Source organism: Dreissena polymorpha, chromosome 16 (genome assembly GCF_020536995.1).
Source record: "Dreissena polymorpha isolate Duluth1 chromosome 16, UMN_Dpol_1.0, whole genome shotgun sequence".
Taxonomy (NCBI): Eukaryota; Metazoa; Mollusca; class Bivalvia; order Myida; family Dreissenidae; genus Dreissena; species Dreissena polymorpha.
This window is the reverse complement of record NC_068370.1, coordinates 21,893,515-21,912,479: the sequence shown is the minus strand read 5'-3', so window position 1 is coordinate 21,912,479 and position 18,965 is coordinate 21,893,515. Positions and strand designations below refer to the sequence as shown.

The window sequence follows — 18,965 nt, the reverse complement described above, 5'->3', positions numbered from 1 at the left end:
TTGATTGACTTAATTGCTTATTAAGTTGTCATTGAGGCGATTCATTTCATTAAATTTATTAGAGATATATATCGACATTATTTTATGCTTTAAACGTAAACAAGGTGTACTATTTTTTTTATAAATCATTCACTTATAGATTTTTTTCAACGTTGCACTGATGTCTTTCTACAAGATTTGTATTAACACACCTATCATAATAATAGCGCTTACTTTTTACTGTTGTTATTATTGCTGTTGGTATGGAAAAAACTGAACAGCGCCCAGTTGCGCCACACTTTGGTATCAAGCAACTCAACTCAACTCAATTTATTCAATAATAAGGCTTCCGGCTCATAATAGAAAGGCAACAATAGAAAACCATTTACATCCCTCGATCAACATTTTGCTTAGAAATGATTTGGTTGAACATAAGTAGATGTACAAACATTACGAATAGTTCTTTCACAACTAATAGCTGGCCCATAATACATGTATATAGGCAACAATAGAAAATCATTCACATCCTCGATCAACATTTTGCTTAGAAATGATTTGGTGAACATAAGTACAGACAGTGCGAGTAGTTTCTATGGGAAGTGTGTCCTGCTGTTAACAAGACATCGGTAATAAACACCGCGCATTGTTTTCGATGTTTGATGGTTGTGCCCATAAACATTAGAGTGGAATAAGAAGTACATAAGCCTTCTCCACAACATATTCATTGTTAATCAACATCATCATCATAAATAACAGCAACAGCAACGAAAACACCATCACACTCATATGTTTATTTTCATAATCAACAACAATAACAACACCATGACACCATTTTTTTTAGCGAGGCTGTTTTCGGAGAAAATCCGAGGTATTGTCATAGCCTGCTCGTCGTCCGCCGTCCGACGTCCGCCGTCCGCCGGCGTCGTGCTAAAACCTTTACATTGGCTCTAAAATCAACGTGCTTCCACCTACAACTTTGAAACTTTATATGTAGATGCACCTTGATGAGTTCTACACGCCACATCCATTTTGGGTCACTAGGTCAAAGGTCAAGGTAAAAAAAATCAAAAAAAAATCTGACAAGCTTTCGCAGCCGAGCGTGGCACCCGTTATGCGGTGCTCTTGTTCATATAATACACGATACAAATACTACATCATGATGATAGTATTAATTGCATTTTTCAAAGTTATAATTCAAAACAATTAACAATATCCTTAATATTTCCATATCAAAGCAAATGGGTATCGATCATCGATTGCAGTTTCGATAAGAAATAGCCAAAACGTTTAAATTATATGGCTGTAAGTCTTATTACGGACAATCCCTGATCTAATCAAATAAATATGTTCTTATAGTAAGTTGTTGATATACTTTTTGAAAACGGACTGGCCGGATTATGTGACATAACACAATCGACTTGTAAGGTCATCCGTATTACGCTGATATTGTAGTTTAAACATTCCATAACCGAGGTTTATACTTCGCGATCGACCAATAAAGGTTCAATAGTGCATTTAAATCATAGTGTATGTTGATCACAAACACACCTCCACAGGCGAATAATTTCATTGGTGGATCAATACACGTGGTTGTCAACATTGTGCAGACATCCCTTTTCGCAACTCAATATTTGAGTGGGTTTAGACAGCGTATTGGATATATATATATATATATTAAGAGAGTGTAACTTATTTAAAGGTAAGTTTATATATAATAACTTTATTGTTGCACGTTGTCAACGTAATTAGGTAAATAAACAATCGGCAGAAATAAGCGATACAACGAGGTGTTTATTGAATCGATGTACAATATTGCGCTATATAAACGTTCGATATTTCTTATATCCTCTTAAGGTTAACCTCAACGTTAAGTTGCCCACGTCGCCTGTATTGTATGCTCCACTGTACTGTATAGATGATGAAATACGTAGTTTCAGTCCGCTGTCACAATGTGACATTTTACTTTCAGTTTCATTCATGAATTCATTAACATCGGTTCAATGAACCGGTACTGTATACATATCCTCGTGTTGGGTATTTTCGACTGTGTAAGGCTTTTCTTGATTGATGCTCTGATAAACATGCCAAAATATACATAGACTGTAATTTGGTAATTCAATAAGAACACACTATCATCACAAGTTTACGAAAATACAAACGGTTAACATGTAATACTCAGTTATCTTTTGAGCTAAAATGAAAGTCACTTTGACACTGCGCATGTTTTGTACATCAGACAGACAGACAGACAGACAGACAGACAGACAGACAGACAGACGACAGAAAGTTTATTTGAGTCTCACTTTTATACATTCATAAAACATATATAAACATATAGAAAATTAAACAAGTTCATGTATAAAACCACTTTAATAGAGTTATGAGACAATGTAAAATGTATGAACCTACGCCATATAAAACGATATAACTAAACAATAAAATCATAGGTAAAATAATAAATAAAACATTTATCTACGTTTGTATGTACAACAAATACACAATTATATATACATATAAATATATAATATTCACAGTTACATAATAATACAAATTAAATATTCATTATTTGTAAATGTAGTTGCGTCTTTATCTTAGTATTTCATAACAGGTTTTGGCACTATATTTTACCATATTTTCATCGGAGAGTATACACACTTCGCCCTACGTCGAAAATACCCAATCTGACGTTATGCATTAAGCCACATCATGTAGGGTATATACACTTGACCCTACGTCGACAATACCTAATCTGACGTTATACGTTAAGCCCCGTACATCATGTAGGGTGTATACACTTGGCCCTACGTCGACAATACCCAATCTGACGTTATACATTAAGGCCCGTACATCATGTAGGGTATATACACTTGGCCATGCGTCGACAATACACAATCTGACGTTATGCATTAAGCCCCGTTGTTTCAGAACGAGGCTCATATTTGTTATGTGCATGTTTTCACAGGCCTAGGGTTCAACTATAGACACTTTTACAAACAGAACTGTCGCGCATAGTAGGAAAATATAAAACAACGACTTTTAACTTATGGAAACATGAAGTACATTAAAATACGCAAGTTCAGCTATTTTCAGTGTATCGATACGTCGCTTTAATAATACTTGTATCGTGAATGCGTAAACGCAAATGCACTTCTAATGCACCAATTAAACAAGTGATTGCACACTGTTCGATTGCAAAAGAAGCCGGTTGAACACAAGTAACGCAACGTGCAACACATATTACATACTGGTAAGTATCAAATCATACATAACCAACGTTTCCTCTGCCATCTAAATTGCCCCATCCATATATGTGTTAAAACATGTACGTGCACAGTTGAATATGGTTGTAAAGAAACGACCTTCAATACTTTGTAACCTACGTGGACTTGAATGGACCTGTATTCTGGCATGGTCGAACAATTCATATCATGGTTTGTCGACGAGATAAATATGCCAATCTATAGCTAAGAGTTGACATAATGATACTGTATAGAAATGATTTGGTACTTATTTAGTGCAAGTTAAATTCATGTTCACTGTTTAGTTATTTTAGATAAATTTCAAAGTAAATAGTTTTAGATAATGTCATTTGTAACGTTTTATTAGATTGATAGTGCTCTTTTTAATAAAGATAACTGTTAAAATTCTGCATTAATTTTAATAACATTTCTACGGGATATTTAAAAATGATTTAGTTCTTCATATTACAACCCGTTTATATTTAATCTAGACGTAATGAACAATGTAAGATTTGCTTTAGAAGTGCATATATGTGATATTTTAGATCCGCATTCAAAGGCAAATAACAATATTAATGGATTGAACTGGGTTAATGTTAGTTCATGTACCAAAGTAATAAATTCGTGAATACGAGTTTATATGTTACTTTAATACTGGTCTATATTCTATAACACGTGAGCATATTATTTAATATAAATGTACATGTATACTATTTAACGTTGATTTCTATCTACGCCTTCAAAATAGTTAATTGTTCATTACTTTTTTGCCACCTTTACGTACACCAGTATACGAAAAGTCGATCATCGTCCAGTTGGTATTTACCACATTGATCGTTAATTGACCGAATTATTTGTGTGTGTACGCTATATTATTAATCAAAGTTTGTGATTTTACTGTGTTCGCTATTGTGTACCGACCGGTTATGGGCCGTTATTTTACCACTCAGTTTCAATATTGAACTTATTTTTGTTAACATGATATTTACATATTTATTTAAACATTACTATATTTCGTTTGTAGTATTGATTGAATCGGCTCGTCTGTCAAACTACATACATATTTTTTTTAAACCACCGTAACAAATAGTGTTATAACTGCACCCGATCTTTATGCAAAGCCATGGCATAGGCTTTTGCAATATGCAAGTAAGTTTGAGTGTCTGTGGCGAATGTTCATGTCCCAATCATGCCCCCACTTTGGTTGTTATTGTTGAAAGTGTGTTTCAAGGGACCTTTTTACGTTTTGGTAAATTGACAAAATAAAAATAAAAGTGTTTCAGATTCGCAAGTTTTCGGTGTAGTTATGATATTTGTGAGGAAACAGAATTCTGAACTTTTACCATGCTCTAAAATATCCATTATTTGCATGTTTTGACGATTTAAAAACCTGAAAATTATAAAGCGTTGCAACGCAAAACGATTGAATAATTTGGAGAGTTCTGTTGTCGTTATATTTTGTGATACTACTCGAATTGCTTATATGAAGTATAAAATACATCACTCATTGTCTGAGCACGGATGGCCGAGTGGTCTAAGCGTTAAACTATTAGTACAGGGGTCAGTGGTTCGAGCCTAGTTAAGGGTTACTTTTTTCGTTCTTTAAATGTTATTCTTGTTTTTGTTTTTACTGGAGCATTTTAGATCCAATGTTTACATGATTTATCAGCATAAAGCATTTAATGGCAAACTTCAATCTCTGCCAAAATCTGTGAAAAGGTCATTACAAATAGATATAACAAGATACCAGCTATAATTGTCCTTTCGTTGGTATATGTGAAGCACAAAGAGTACTCAGCATCAAAGTCAAGTGTCTCATGTGAACAACGACATACATGTTCATACCGTAATATTTTCAGCGACAGTTAGAACTTAAACAGCATCGTGTGTGCCCCTTGACTAGACCATCCATCCGCTTTTGAGTATACATGTTGATCAAGTTATACATACTACTTGGGCACGTTTTAAATGAACATGCATGTTGGTCAATAAAACATACAAGTTGGGCACAGTATGCATACATGTTGTGTATTTACATACACGTTGTGCACATAAAACATGAACGTTGGGCAAGTTACAGATTCACCTTTGGCACGTTAAACATACACGTTTGGCACGTTATACATTCACCTTGGGCATGGTGTACACAAACTTTGGGAAAATAAAGCATACACGTCGGGCTAATTAGACAAACACGTTTGGCACGTTATACATACACGTTCGACACGCTAAACATATACATGTACGTTGGGCTAATAAAACATACACGTTGGGAACGTCATACATAAAATTGGGTACATTATACATACACGCTGGGCGCTTTATAATACCCGTAGGGTATATTAAACATACACGCTGGGAACAGTAAAATACACGTTGGGCATATTAAACATTCACGTTGGGCGCGTTATGCATACACGTTGGGTACGTTATACACGTGTTATACATTCACGTCGGGCACAATTAACATACGAGTTCGGCATATTTAAGATCAACGTTGGGCTCGTTGTACATACACGTTGGGCATCTTATACATTCCCGTTTGGCACGTTATACATACAAGTTTGGCACATTAAACATTTACGTTGGATACGATATACATACACTTTTGGCACGTTAAACATACACTTTTGGCACGTTATTCATACACTTTGGGCATGTTATACGTACATTTTTGGCACGTTATATATACACTTTGGGCAAATTAAACATACACGTCGGACACGTTTTGTATGCATGTTGTGAATGTACATACACTTTGTGCACATTAAACACAAACGATATACATCTCTTAATACTTACACATTGAGTAGTTATACATACACGTTGGGTACGTTGTAAATACACATTGGGTACATGATAGAGACACGTTGGGAACATTACACATTCATTATATATACACGTTGGGCACATACAGATTGGGCACAATTTACATACACGGTGGGCACGTTATACATATTTATTAGGCGCGTTCTACACACGTTGGACACATTTAAAAACCTTGGTTACATTAAACATACGTGTTGAGAACAATAAAGATATACATTTGGCACGTTCTACATATACGTTGTGCATGTTATACAAACACGTTGGGCAAACTAAACATACACGTTGAGAACGTTATACACACACGTTGTGCACATTTTACATTAACATTTAGTACTTTATACATAAACATTGAGCACGAAATACATACACGTTTGTCACGTTAAACATACACTTTGGGCAAGTTATCCATACATCTTGGGCACCCTATACATACATATAAGTCACATTAAACATACGCGTTTCTTACATGTTTAATTTATGTTTAATGCACGTTCGGAACGTTATACACTGACGTTTGGCACGTTATGCAATCACATTGTGCGTGTTATACACACACGGTGGGAAAATTTAGCCTTCGTGTCGGGCTCATTAGACATAGACTTTGGATACGTTGTACATACACACTGTGCACGCATAACATACAAGTTGGGCAAATTAAAAATAAACGTTATACATATACGTTGAACACGTTTTGCATACACTTTTTGTTCTGTATTCATACACATTTGGCGCTTTAAACATACCTGTTGAATACATTATACATACACGTAGGGCACAGTATAAAACGAGTGGAGCACATTAGACATGACTGTTGGTCGCGTGATGCATGTACGTTTGGCACGTTATACACACCCGTTGTGCACTGTATACCTTAACGTTGGGCACGTTATAGATACACGTTGGGTACGTTATACATACACGCTGGGCACTTTATAAATACACGTTGGGCACTTAACACATACACGTTGGGCACATTAACGATACACGTCGGTCACGTTGAACATACCCGTTTGAAAAAATAAACATACTCGGTGGGCACGGTATACAGTACATACACGTGTCAAACGTAATACATACACATTTGGTATGTTGTAAAACACGTTGGCACGTTATACATTAACGTTAGTTACATTAAACATACGTGTTGGGCATAGTTATACAAGTTTGACATGTTCTAAATACACGTTGATGACGTTGTTTATACACGTTTATACACACATTTAACACGTTATACATACACGTTGTGCACATTTAACATACACGTTGGGCACGATAAACATACACCTTGGGCACAATATACATTTACAATTGACATTTTCTACATACACATTTTGCATATTAGAGATACACACTGTGCACGTTCAACGCACACGTTGGATACCTTATACACAAATGTTAGGCGCGTTATACATAAATGTTGCTCATATTAAACATACGAGTTGGGCAGATTAAACATACACGTTGAGCACGTTAAACATTAACCTTTTGTACGCTATAAATAAACGTTTGTCACGTTGCACACGTTTTGCGCGTATGTAACCCGTCCGACCGTTGCGCTGACGTGGTCTCGACAACCTATTCAATTCATGAAGATGCGAAGACAGACGATGTTCGCTCGTTGGAAATCACTGTCATACCTTAGTCATTAACCTACTTACATTGACAATAGTTAGCTGTAAATAGTACGTACATACATGCGTCCGTATTTTTCGTTTTTTAAGCCTTTCTAAACTGAAGCCGCGTTGTAACAGGTACTTGTGCAAGATTCACATTAATAGCTTAGGCGAAGTTTGGATCATAAGTGCTTTTCCAGCTTTTTTATTCAAGTACTATCGATCATGTGTGTGCTGACAGAGGGTATGGGATGGGGGAGTCATCACATGAAAGCCTAACTGTTGTGAAAATCATACTTCCTCGGCATGTGGGTGTTAAAGGCCGGTTTGACCAGTGGTTAAATTTGCACCGCTCAAAAATCTGTCTTGCTCACAGTTTTGGAGACTTCTTGACTTCTTCACAATCAAGCCCGATATTTTTTTATCGCATACACAAGGCTTAAATATAAGGATTTGAAAACACTAGCAAACAGTTATATCAGCATCCGAGATTTCATCATTCTGAATATACTACGAATGTTAATTTTCAAGATTGCATCATCACACTGTAATTACTGATATTTATTACGGCCATGATATGTTACATGTTTTAATGACTTTACAGGTAACATCTTGTTAGAATTTACCGGCAACGATTTTATCGACGCCGTGATGTTGTAATTTATGGTAATTGCATTTACCGAGAATCAATTAACTTGTAATAGCGTAATGAGACGAATTCCATGTATAACCAACATCATGACTTGATCTACCTTAGTCATTCTCGCACGATTTAAACAAGTTTATAGATCTATACATCTTTGAATGGCTCGTTGTGCGTCTTTCAAAAAGTACTAGATACGGGACTTTTCGCGAGTGTTAAAAACGTATTACCGGCTACAATCCTGTTATAAATGAGGTAATTAGCTATACATAGTAAAGCTCTTTGGGTCATTGTCGACCTGAAATGGCTTGAAGTCACCCGGGGGTGACTAGAAGCCGATTCTTGTCACCCTTGGGTGACTTCAAGCCGATTCATGTCTCCCTGGGGTGACATGAAGCCGATTCTAGACATCCGGTGGTGACTAGCGTCGGCTTGAAGTCACCCCAGCGTTACATGAATCGGCTTCTAGTCACCCCGGGAGACTTCAAGCCATTATAGGTCGACAATGACCCAATGAGCTGTTTAACATTTTTTTTAGCCTTCTTTGGGAACTTACTTTACCAGCGATCAATCGTCATGTCTTCCTTCTGTCGACACCTAAAAGTTTACAGTTGAATCATTCTAACGTGAAGATGATGATAAGAAACTGAATTTTGGCTGCGCCGAGCTTTGGCAGAATTATGGCCATTTGTCTGTCCTTTCTTTTGAATAATATCTTATCCAAAATTTTGCGTATTTAACTCCTCTTAAACTTCATTATGGATATCGCCATGATCGCCCAAACATTCAAATTTGTCTTTTTGTGCAGATGATCAGAAAGAAAGCAACTGAGGCTTCGGCGAGTTTTTGCAATATAATGTCTGTTTGTCTGAATGTTTCACACATTGGCATGTCTCGACTATTGGGTAAAACGTTTATTCTGCTTTTTGAGATTTTACGTGTAGGTGGTGATTCCATGAAGTGAAACAGACTTGTCACACGTTTTGTTTCTGTCTATCGGCCGAGTACGACATTAGATTTGATAAATTATAAAATATAGTAGATTCTTAAATAATATGCGTTGAGTCACTCATATTACGTCGTTATTGGAACTCATTCATATTGCATCATTAAATGGAACGGCTACTATATTTCGAATATCTTGAAAGTACTTTGTCATTTTACCCTCTATCGGTCGAGTTGGTTGTGTCGTATCGCACCAGAGGCTGAATTATTGCCCGGTGTTTTTGTCCACTCAAGAAAAAAATAGTCGATTTATCTTTGTCCAAACATGTAGTCTGGGGGCATCAGCGTCTGTGACACATTTCTAGTTGTTTTATGGTTGTTAATAATCAACAATGGGAATGTTGCATGTGGGCGGGGGGGGGGGGGGATAATGTGTACATAAACACAGAGTAAACTGTATTGTCACTTCTATATATCAAGTACACAAGTTCTCAAGAAACCCACCAAATACCATCGTGAACTGTTGTATGAAGTGCAACCCCATGGTAATGCTACACGCTCCACTTAGATTTGGTACATGATGTCGACCCATCGTTGGTGTTCATCATCAATTTTTTTTTAACCAAACAGCGCGATTGCAGTATATGGCAATCTTTGAGATAATTAACCACAATATCCTTTTCTCAGATTCAGATGAGCCTTCGAGTCGGATTGCGTTGTTTGGAAAGGAGAGCAAGAGGGCTTTGTTCCGGTACTGTGACGTCACAGTGTCCGTCTGAGACGTCATTTCTAGCGCGCAGATTCCATGAGGATTTCTTGCACAAACAAAAGAACCAAAACCAGCCGACGGTTTTGATAACAGGCACACTTTTGATCATTATAAAAGACATTTTAATGTTTTTAAATGTGATTTGTTTAATATGGAATTGTCTTTTACAAATGTACAGTTAAGCTTCTAAATTAATCTAATGAGACAGTTTACTCGTTCCTTTTCCGTCTTTACGCTGTAATCATAACGGTTATGAACAGGTCGGTCAAAATGGTTGTTAGTAAAGTCGAACCATTCATTTAACCTGTTACCATCAGTCGTCTCCTCGTTCATGACGTTACCGTCATCATCAATACGATTGTTGTAAAGCTATTACCATTTTCGTCGTCCTCACGATCATCAAATTCATTATAATAATCACCGTTGTCATAGCATTGCATAACTTGGCTCAATTCATGTGCGTTAAGTGTCATCACAGATCAGCCTGTGCAGTCCGCACAGGCTTATCAGGGACGACACTTTCCACCTTAACTAGATTTTCGCTTAGTTATACTTGCTTTAAACGGAGTGCGGACGGCACATACTAAGCTGGGGAAACAGTTTACGCTTATGCATTAAGCCCCGTTTTCGTAGAACGAGGCTCGTTTTTACTATTCTCCGGATATTTCAGGGAGTCTGGGTCAGCTCGGCAAGGGGTTAGCTCAACTTCTCAGGTGAGAGATGTAACTTCCGGTAACATTACATTATGTGTACGTTTAAGAAACGCAGTCGGGTTGAACGTCTTTATGCGTACACAAATACATGATATATTTCAGATTCCTGCTTTATTGAAATTAGTATCTATGACTGAAAATTGTATTTTTTATTTTTTTCGTATTAATATTGAATAGAATATATTAATAAAAAAAAGTGGTTTACAGATTTGTTTAATCAGCATGTCGTCGTTCAAGAGCCTCGACAGCGATATGAATAAAAACTGTTGATCTTTTGATTTTAAGGGATTAATTGTTATATGGCGTTCGGTATTTTGGGTATCCAGAACAAGTTTCTTCATTCGTTGCTTATTTCAGGTCGAAATATGGGCGATACAACGTCATCATGTCGGATATTATCAAGGCCCCGGATCATATCCTAGAAGCAGGTATGGGGGGGAGTTTTAATTCGTAGCAAACGCTCACGATGCGGACAAGTAATCAATGAAGTATGAACATTTGTGATGTATGGATCATACACATATCATATGACAAGTATTAATTTACATTATTACACATACTTTTACCTTAAGATACAAATTCCGTAGTTGTTTTTAGTACAAGTGTATACCCGGACCAATACAAACAAAATTACCGTACATATCCATATTACTTGTTCAGTCCCATACATATCCAAATAACAATTCGACACGAGTACATTTCCACAGCTCCGTATCCATGTCATATTTTCAACCCCGCACATATCCATGTAACAGTTCCAGACCAGTTCAGGTCCATATCACTAGTCTGCCCCATACAGGTCCATAATACCTATGCTCGCCTTTTCAGGCTCTTCCATTTCCGTACTCACTTTTTCAGGCCCGTTCATCTCTATACAAGCTATGTCAGGCCCGTTCATCTAGATACTTGCTATTTCAGGCCCATTCATCTCCATAGACGCTTTTCATGCCCGTTCATCACCATACTCGCTATTTCAGGCCCAGTCATCTCCATGCTCGCTATTTCAGGTCCGTTCATCTCCACACTCGCTGTTTGAGGCCCGTTCATCTCCATATTCGCTATTTCAGGCCCGTTCATCTCCATATTCGCTATTTCAGGCCTGTTCATCTCCGACCTCGCTTTTTCAGGCCCGTTCATCTCCGCATTCGCTATTTCAGGCCCGTTCATCTCCACACTCGCTTTTTCAGACCCGTTCATCTCCATACTTGCCTTTTCAGGCTCGTTCATCTCCACTTTCTCTATATTTAGGCCCATTTATCTCCATACTCACTATTTCAGGCCCGTTCATCTCCACACTTGCTATTTCAGGCCCGTTCATCTCCACACTAGCTATTTCAGGCCTGCTTATTTCCACACTTGCTATTGCAGACCTATCCATCTCCACACTCGCTATTTCAGGTCCTTTCATCTCCATACTCGCTATTTGAGGCCCGTTCATCTCCATACTTGCTATTTGAGGCCCTTTCATCTCCATTCTCGCCTTTTCAGGCTCGTTCCTCTTTACACTCGCCATTTCAGGCCCGTTCATCTTCACACTCGCTATTTCAAGCCCGTTCATCCCCATACTCGCTATTTCAGGCCCGTTCATCTCCATACTCGCTATTTTAGGCCGTTTATCCCCGGACTAGCTAATCCAGACCCATGCGTTTTTATACTCGCTATCTTAGACCAGTTCATCTTCATACTAGCAATTTCAGACCCGTTCATCTCCATACTCGCTATTTCAGGCCCGTTCATCTCCATACTCGCTATTCAAGGTCCGTTCATCTTCATACTCACTATTTCAAGCCCATGCATTTCCATATTCGCTATTTCAGGCCCGTTCATCTACGCTGACATCCTGGACTTCAAGAACCTGCAGGAGATCGTGGTGAACTACCGTGTGGACTGGATCATCCACTTCAGTGCCCTGCTTAGTGCCATCGGAGAACAGAATGTGCCCCTGGCCATGCGCGTCAATATCGAGGGCCTGCACAACATACTGGAGCTAGCTAACCAGTACAAGCTGAAACTTTTCGTGCCCAGTACGATAGGTGAGGTCCGCGTGAGGATATGTAAATATGAGGAACTGTTGATAATATGTATTGACGTTTGTCGTGTTCACTGTTCGCGAAAGCCAACATCTTTGAGTAGGTGTATTCATTGACCTATCTTGATGGCACATGTTTAACCTTGCAGGTTACATGTCAATAAATTTAAGAAGTAGTGCACATTGTGCACTCGTGAACAGGAATGTCGTCGTTTTCTTTACTGGTTCTTCACCCTATAAATGCATGCCAGAAATTACTCGCGGCGAACCCTAAAATAAACAATAACAATGTTCTGCCACACCCAAAGGTCAACTAATGTTTTGACTAATCATATTGCAGGCGTTATAAATGAATATTCCGTCAAAATTTACTTGATGTTATGTATTGTTTTATTGCTAGCAGTTATACATGGTTGTCGTTTTGGTAAGCTTAATTTTGTCGTGACTGGGGATTGCCTGTCTCTGTAACCATGGCTCTGTCCAATTAACCAGTGCATAACGCTCTTCTCTGCTTCTACCCTCCAGGTGCGTTCGGCCCCGACTCCCCCCGCGACCCGACCCCAGACCTCACCATACAGAGGCCTCGCACCATCTACGGCGTGGCCAAGGTGCACGCTGAACTACTTGGGGAGGTACGAACTAGTCTCACATTGGCATGTCTTGACTATTGGGTAAAACGTATATTCTGCTTTTTGAGATTTTGCTTCGTGTATGATAACATGAACGTGTAGGTGGTGATTCCATGAAGTGATACAGACATGTCACACGTTTTGTTTCTGTCTATCGGCCGAGTACGATATTAGATTTGATGAATTATAAAATATAGTGGATTCTTAAATAATATGCGTTGAGTCACTCATGTTACGTCGTTATTGGAACTCATTCATATTGCATCATTAAATGGAACGGCTACTATATTTCGAATATCATGAAAGTACTTTGTCATTTTACCCTCTATAGGTCGAGTTGGTTGTGTCGTATCGCACCAGAGGCGCAGCCTTCAGTACCATACTAATTTACAAAACCAACAAAACTAAAACGGATTCTCAGAACTCAGTACTATTATAATAAAATGTATTCCATTTATTATACGACTGTATCGCTATTTTATTCATAAAAAAGAAAAGCAAGCATGGTCTATATTATGTCAAGTAAACAATGGTGTGGGCGGAATGACCACCAGTGCCGAAACCGAACGAAAGTTTGCATTGGCATAAAAAGTAGTCCGTCAGTAGCACGATACGGAAACAAACAACGAAAGTATCGATCATAGTTTCTCGTATTGTATTGGGGAATACAATGCGTATTTATTGTAGAAAACAATACAATTTACGATAATATTTGTATCATAAGGACCAAATTTACGGAAGACTATACACCTAATAAAATCTTGTTCAAACTGTTTGACTGCAGTACTACAACCAGAGGTTCGGACTCGACTTCCGGAGTCTACGCTTCCCAGGCGTGATCTCCTCGGATACGAACCCCGGCGGAGGAACCACAGGTGCGCCCCTAACGTCTTATGTCGTTGTGACTTACGCTAAATTTCCATTTAAGACACTAAGGACAAAATTTTGGGGAGAGCGTATAGTCGCCGCTTCGTCTGTCCGTCCGTCCGTCCGTGTGTCCGTCTGTGCACAATTTTTGTCCGGGCTATTTCTCAGCAACTAATGTCCGGAATTCAATGAAACTTTATGGGAAGCTTCACTACCAAGAGGAGATGTGCATGTTATCAGCGGGTCCTGGTCGGATGATTTTTCAAAGAGTTATGGCCCTTTGAAATTTTCCATTAACTGTACATATAGTGCAATTCTTGTCCGGTCTATTTCTCAGCAACTAATAACTGGAATTCAATGAAACTTAATGGGAAGCTTCACTACCAAGAGGAGATGTGCATATTATCAGCGGGTTCTGGTCGGATGATTTTTCACAGAGTTATGGCCCTTTAAAATTTTCCATTAACTGTACATATAGTGCAATTCTTGTCCGGGCTATTTCTCAGCAACTAATGACCGGAATTCAATGAAACTTTATGGGAAGCTTCACTACCAAGAGGAGATGTGCATATTATCAGCGGTTTCTGGTCGGATGATTTTTCACAGAGTTATGGCCCTTTGAAATTTTATATATAAAAATTCTTGTCCCCCCAACTACTGTGCCCTCAAGACGTTTCCTTTTATCTGAATATATAGTGCAATATTGTGACAAAAAAACTTTTGGGGAGCATCACCCGTCTCCGACGGTTTCTTGTCTTTTCTTTTCATCCGTTATGGAATCTTAGTATCAGCATATACAAAATGTGAACAAAATCGAAATAAAAATTAATTGTATATGACGCTCCTATAAATTTCTTTAACAGTTTTATGAATTCAACGTTGAAAATAATGTTTTGAAGGATCTCATAATAATTAAAGCATGTATAACAAAACGCGTAAGGCTGAAGTGCCATGTGGCCATCTTTTTGGTCAAGTTCATACAATTACATTACCATTTAAAAGTTTTTAAAAAAGCACTTCGTTTAAAAGTAATGTAATGTTAGGGGATGTCAATGTTATTGACAATCAATTCAGCGTATCTCTGTGTTTCCCTCTCAGACTACGCCGTAGCAATATTCCACGAGGCGCTCAAGACGGGCCGCTACCAATGCTACCTGGAGCCGGATACCATGCTTCCCATGATGTACATCACCGACTGTCTCCGGTCCATCTCCGAGTACATGGAGGTGAGTATAGACTAGAGAGTGGTCCCACCCCCTTGTGTTGATTGTATCGAAAGCAATTTGACTAAAATATGTCTTTGTGCTTTCGGCAAAATAGGCGAACATTAATACGTTTTTATGCCCCCGGATCGAATGAGCAGTGGTCTAATGGTATGACGCTGGCTTAGGGATCGAGAGGTCCCGGGTTCGAATCCCGCCCTGACCACTGGAATTTCCTCGAGCAAGAAATTTATCCCACATCTGCTCCTCTCTACCCAGGTGTATAAATGGGTACCTGTGAGAAAAATAAGCCAATGTGCCGTGGCTGCATACTGCGCCAAGATGTTAACGGACGACTTATGACCCAGTGATCAGGGAAAAGTGTAAAGCGCCTTTGAACGCGCATCTCGAGTATGAAAAGGGCGCTATATATAAATGTGGTATATATATATATATGTTGTTTTTGGCCTGTCTGTCTGTCATTCTGTCTCCAAACTTTAACCTTGGTTAAACTTTTGCAATAACTTTTGCAATATTGAAGATAGCAACTTGATATTTGGCATGCCTGTGTATCTCATGGAGCTGCACATTTTGAGCGGTGAAAGGTCAAGGTCATCCTTCAAGGTCAAAGTTCAAATATATGGCTTCAAAGCGGCGCAATAGGGGGCATTGTGTTTCTGACAAACACATCTCTTGTTTTTTTTTACCATACAGTAACGGCCATGTTTTTAAATACAAGGTGCTGAGCAATGTGAAGATGAAACTGTACATACGATATTCACGTGTACCACTAGGTCCAATTCCTACTTTGAGTTAGTTAGCCTGTGAAATGTTTAAGTGCTATATGTACTAGACCCATTGCATACGTTTCTGTTCACAGTGTTTAATTGGACCTTTTTAGGAACTCGACTTATCCCTCGGTTTAAACATATTTGTCATATTATATTTTTACCGTTACTTTTTTCTTGTGTCAAAGAATAGTCCTATATAGACAAAAGATGGCGAGAGTTTGATGCCAATATATTGCCTCATGGATTTAATTTGTTTATGTTTGAAGCACATGTAAATAAGCACTTTCAATGAGTTCGGTACACCAACTATTGAGCCTTGTTCTGATAAAGCTGGGCTTAATGCATGTGCGTAAAGTTTCATCCCAGATTAGCTTGTGCAGTCCGCACAGGCTAATCAGGGACGACACTTTCCAACTTAAGTTGATTTTTAGTAAGGAGGGACTCCATTAAAACTAAAAATACCATTAAAGCGAAAAATGTCGTCCCTGATTAGCCTGTGCGGACATCTGGGACGACACTTTGCGTACATGCATTAAGCCCAGTTTTCTTTGAACGCGGCTCTATTGATTCCTTCCGCCAGCTGCCGGCCGAGAAGCTGAAGATGCGGACATACAACATCCACGCAATGAGCTTCACGCCCCGCATCCTGGCTGAGATCGTGAAGAGATTCGTGCCCGAGTTTGAGATGACCTACAAACCTGACAGCAGGCAGAAAATCGGTAGGAGAGGACCCAACCTTCTAGGAACAGTAATACACGGACAAGACAAGAAACGATCTATGCCTATATTTTCTTAAAATCTTATTTTCCTAGTTTGGTTTAAGTAAAATACATTTTTCCTCGACCCGTATTTCAAAAGAACGGCTACATTCTGTTCAAATATCTACATGGGCAGTGGAAATACATTTGCACATTTGTTTGTAAATGAAGAATATTTATAATGAGGCGGAATCTGTTTTCAGCGGACACGTGGCCGATGCGGTTCGATGACTCTCGCGCACGCGCAGACTGGGGGTGGCATCATGAGTACGATGTGGAACGCCTCTGTCAGGTTATGTTTGATGCTCTTTGGCCCCAATACAGACCTGGGAAACAGCGGACCAAGCCCGTCTCGAAGCAATAGCGTAGAAGCAGCGAACGTGTGGTTGAAAGATTGCAATTATTATAAAGCTAGTTCAGTAGCCCCATTTATTACACAAACAGCACAAAAGCTGCTCGAAACAGTTCAGTTCATCATGTCACAGGCGAGCAACCTAGAGCCTTTGGTCCGTTTTTTTACCAAATGTTAGACTCCTAATTAGTCAGCAATAATTTATGTGACTACTTCAGGTTAATATGTATTCTGTCTCACGTTTGTTAAATTTCTGTACTTGGACAATATATTTCGTCAATGTGCGTTTTTTATTTTTAAGCACATTCACAAGTATTTCAATAATAACAGTCAATCTTTTATAAGTATTCCACATATTTTCAATATACCGGTTTGCTCTTAACATTCCAAAAGCACAGTATCTGGGTGCAGAATCAATGGGGTTTTCAAGGATTTACACACGGGCTGGACAGAATGTAAACACACCCCTAAGAACTTTAATTTAGCAAATATCTCAAGTATTGAAATACATTTGCAAAACTCTTTAGTGCATAAAAGACAGTTTTTCTTGCAGTTTGTGCCGATATCTTAAGGTATAAGAATAAATCATTGAATGCGTCTGAAATCGGTGACAAAACTTCACGTTGCATGAAGCATATTCGCGCAGTATACATGGACTTTTTTATCAAGAACACATGCTTATTAAATAATTCTGATGTTTTTCATATTGCCATAAGCAGCATAACATCTGTCTTATATGTACTAGCTGAAATTCTTAAAATGGCTTAAAAAAGTTATTTGAAAAAAAAGCGTCACTTACCGGCGTGTTTACTTCCATTAACGTTTAATTGGGAACCCAGCAAAGTCACGTGATTCCGCACCCTGAGCATGTTTTTGTAAGAACATTGTTTTGTTTAACTGATTTAACTTAGAATGTAATTTAGAATCTCAAAATAGTTTGATCGTGTACTACATCTTTATTTATTATACGTAGCATGTTAATTGAAATCTCAGCGACTGTTTTGCTGTGTTCAATGTATGTCTCAATATTGATACAACATCCACAATTGAATCTCAGTTATTTATATTGTTACCTTATTATTTTATCCTTAATATGGAGGACGTTATGGTGTACTAAGGCTCAAAATGTTTGACTGCATGTGAATATCAAGCATACACAGCGCTTTGTTATTTTGAAGAGTTATGCTATTTTAATATAATTTATATTTTTAATATTTAAAACGTTTATCTATATCACGTGTAGTCTCCTGATCGGTTAAGCAAACACGTATTACATGTTCTTCCATTAGACCAGTTATTGGTAAAAAAGACGGATAATTTGGACCGGGATCTAAATGCGTCTACGTGTGCTCAAGTATATTTTTTCTTAGATATGTACTACGGTTGCCTTTGAAAGAGATACATTTTGACATTACTAAATTTTAAATAAAATAGTTAAAATATTGTTTTACGATGCGATAAAACTTCAATAGGCAAGCATAAACTGACTGCTCGGTATTGTTATGGTTGAAAGTGTTGTTTGCTGATTAAACATCTGCGTTGAAATGTATGTTTGTAAAAAATTCCGAAACAATGATATAGCTTTCGTTGTTTCTTTCTCCTGGCAA

At 38.1% G+C, this 18,965-nt stretch overlaps 1 protein-coding gene across 1 annotated transcript; it reads left to right on the top strand.

Moving 5' to 3' along the window:
* The first annotated feature begins 1,515 nt into the window (after window positions 1-1,515).
* Window positions 1,516-18,934, top strand: LOC127862215 (L-threonine 3-dehydrogenase, mitochondrial-like). Its single transcript, XM_052401227.1, has 10 exons — window positions 1,516-1,678; window positions 9,936-10,110; window positions 10,688-10,730; window positions 11,088-11,158; window positions 12,548-12,763; window positions 13,285-13,391; window positions 14,173-14,263; window positions 15,354-15,481; window positions 16,829-16,967; window positions 17,210-18,934. Exons 2-10 carry the CDS (start codon window positions 9,942-9,944, stop codon window positions 17,368-17,370), a joined length of 1,125 nt encoding a protein of 374 aa, XP_052257187.1. The 5' UTR covers window positions 1,516-1,678; window positions 9,936-9,941; the 3' UTR covers window positions 17,371-18,934.
* Window positions 18,935-18,965: the final 31 nt, after the last annotated feature.

What these genes read in the sequence shown, in the direction of transcription:
- LOC127862215 (XM_052401227.1), top strand. Translation starts at nt 9,942, where the DNA reads ATGAGCCTTCGAGTCGGATTGCGTTGTTTGGAAAGGAGAGCAAGAGGG. An exon ending in GCCGACGGTTTTGATAACAG is followed by an intron (nt 10,111 to 10,687) that starts GCACACTTTTGA and finishes CGGATATTTCAG; the next exon opens with GGAGTCTGGGTCAGCTCGGC. An exon ending in ACGCTGAACTACTTGGGGAG is followed by an intron (nt 13,392 to 14,172) that starts GTACGAACTAGT and finishes GTTTGACTGCAG; the next exon opens with TACTACAACCAGAGGTTCGG.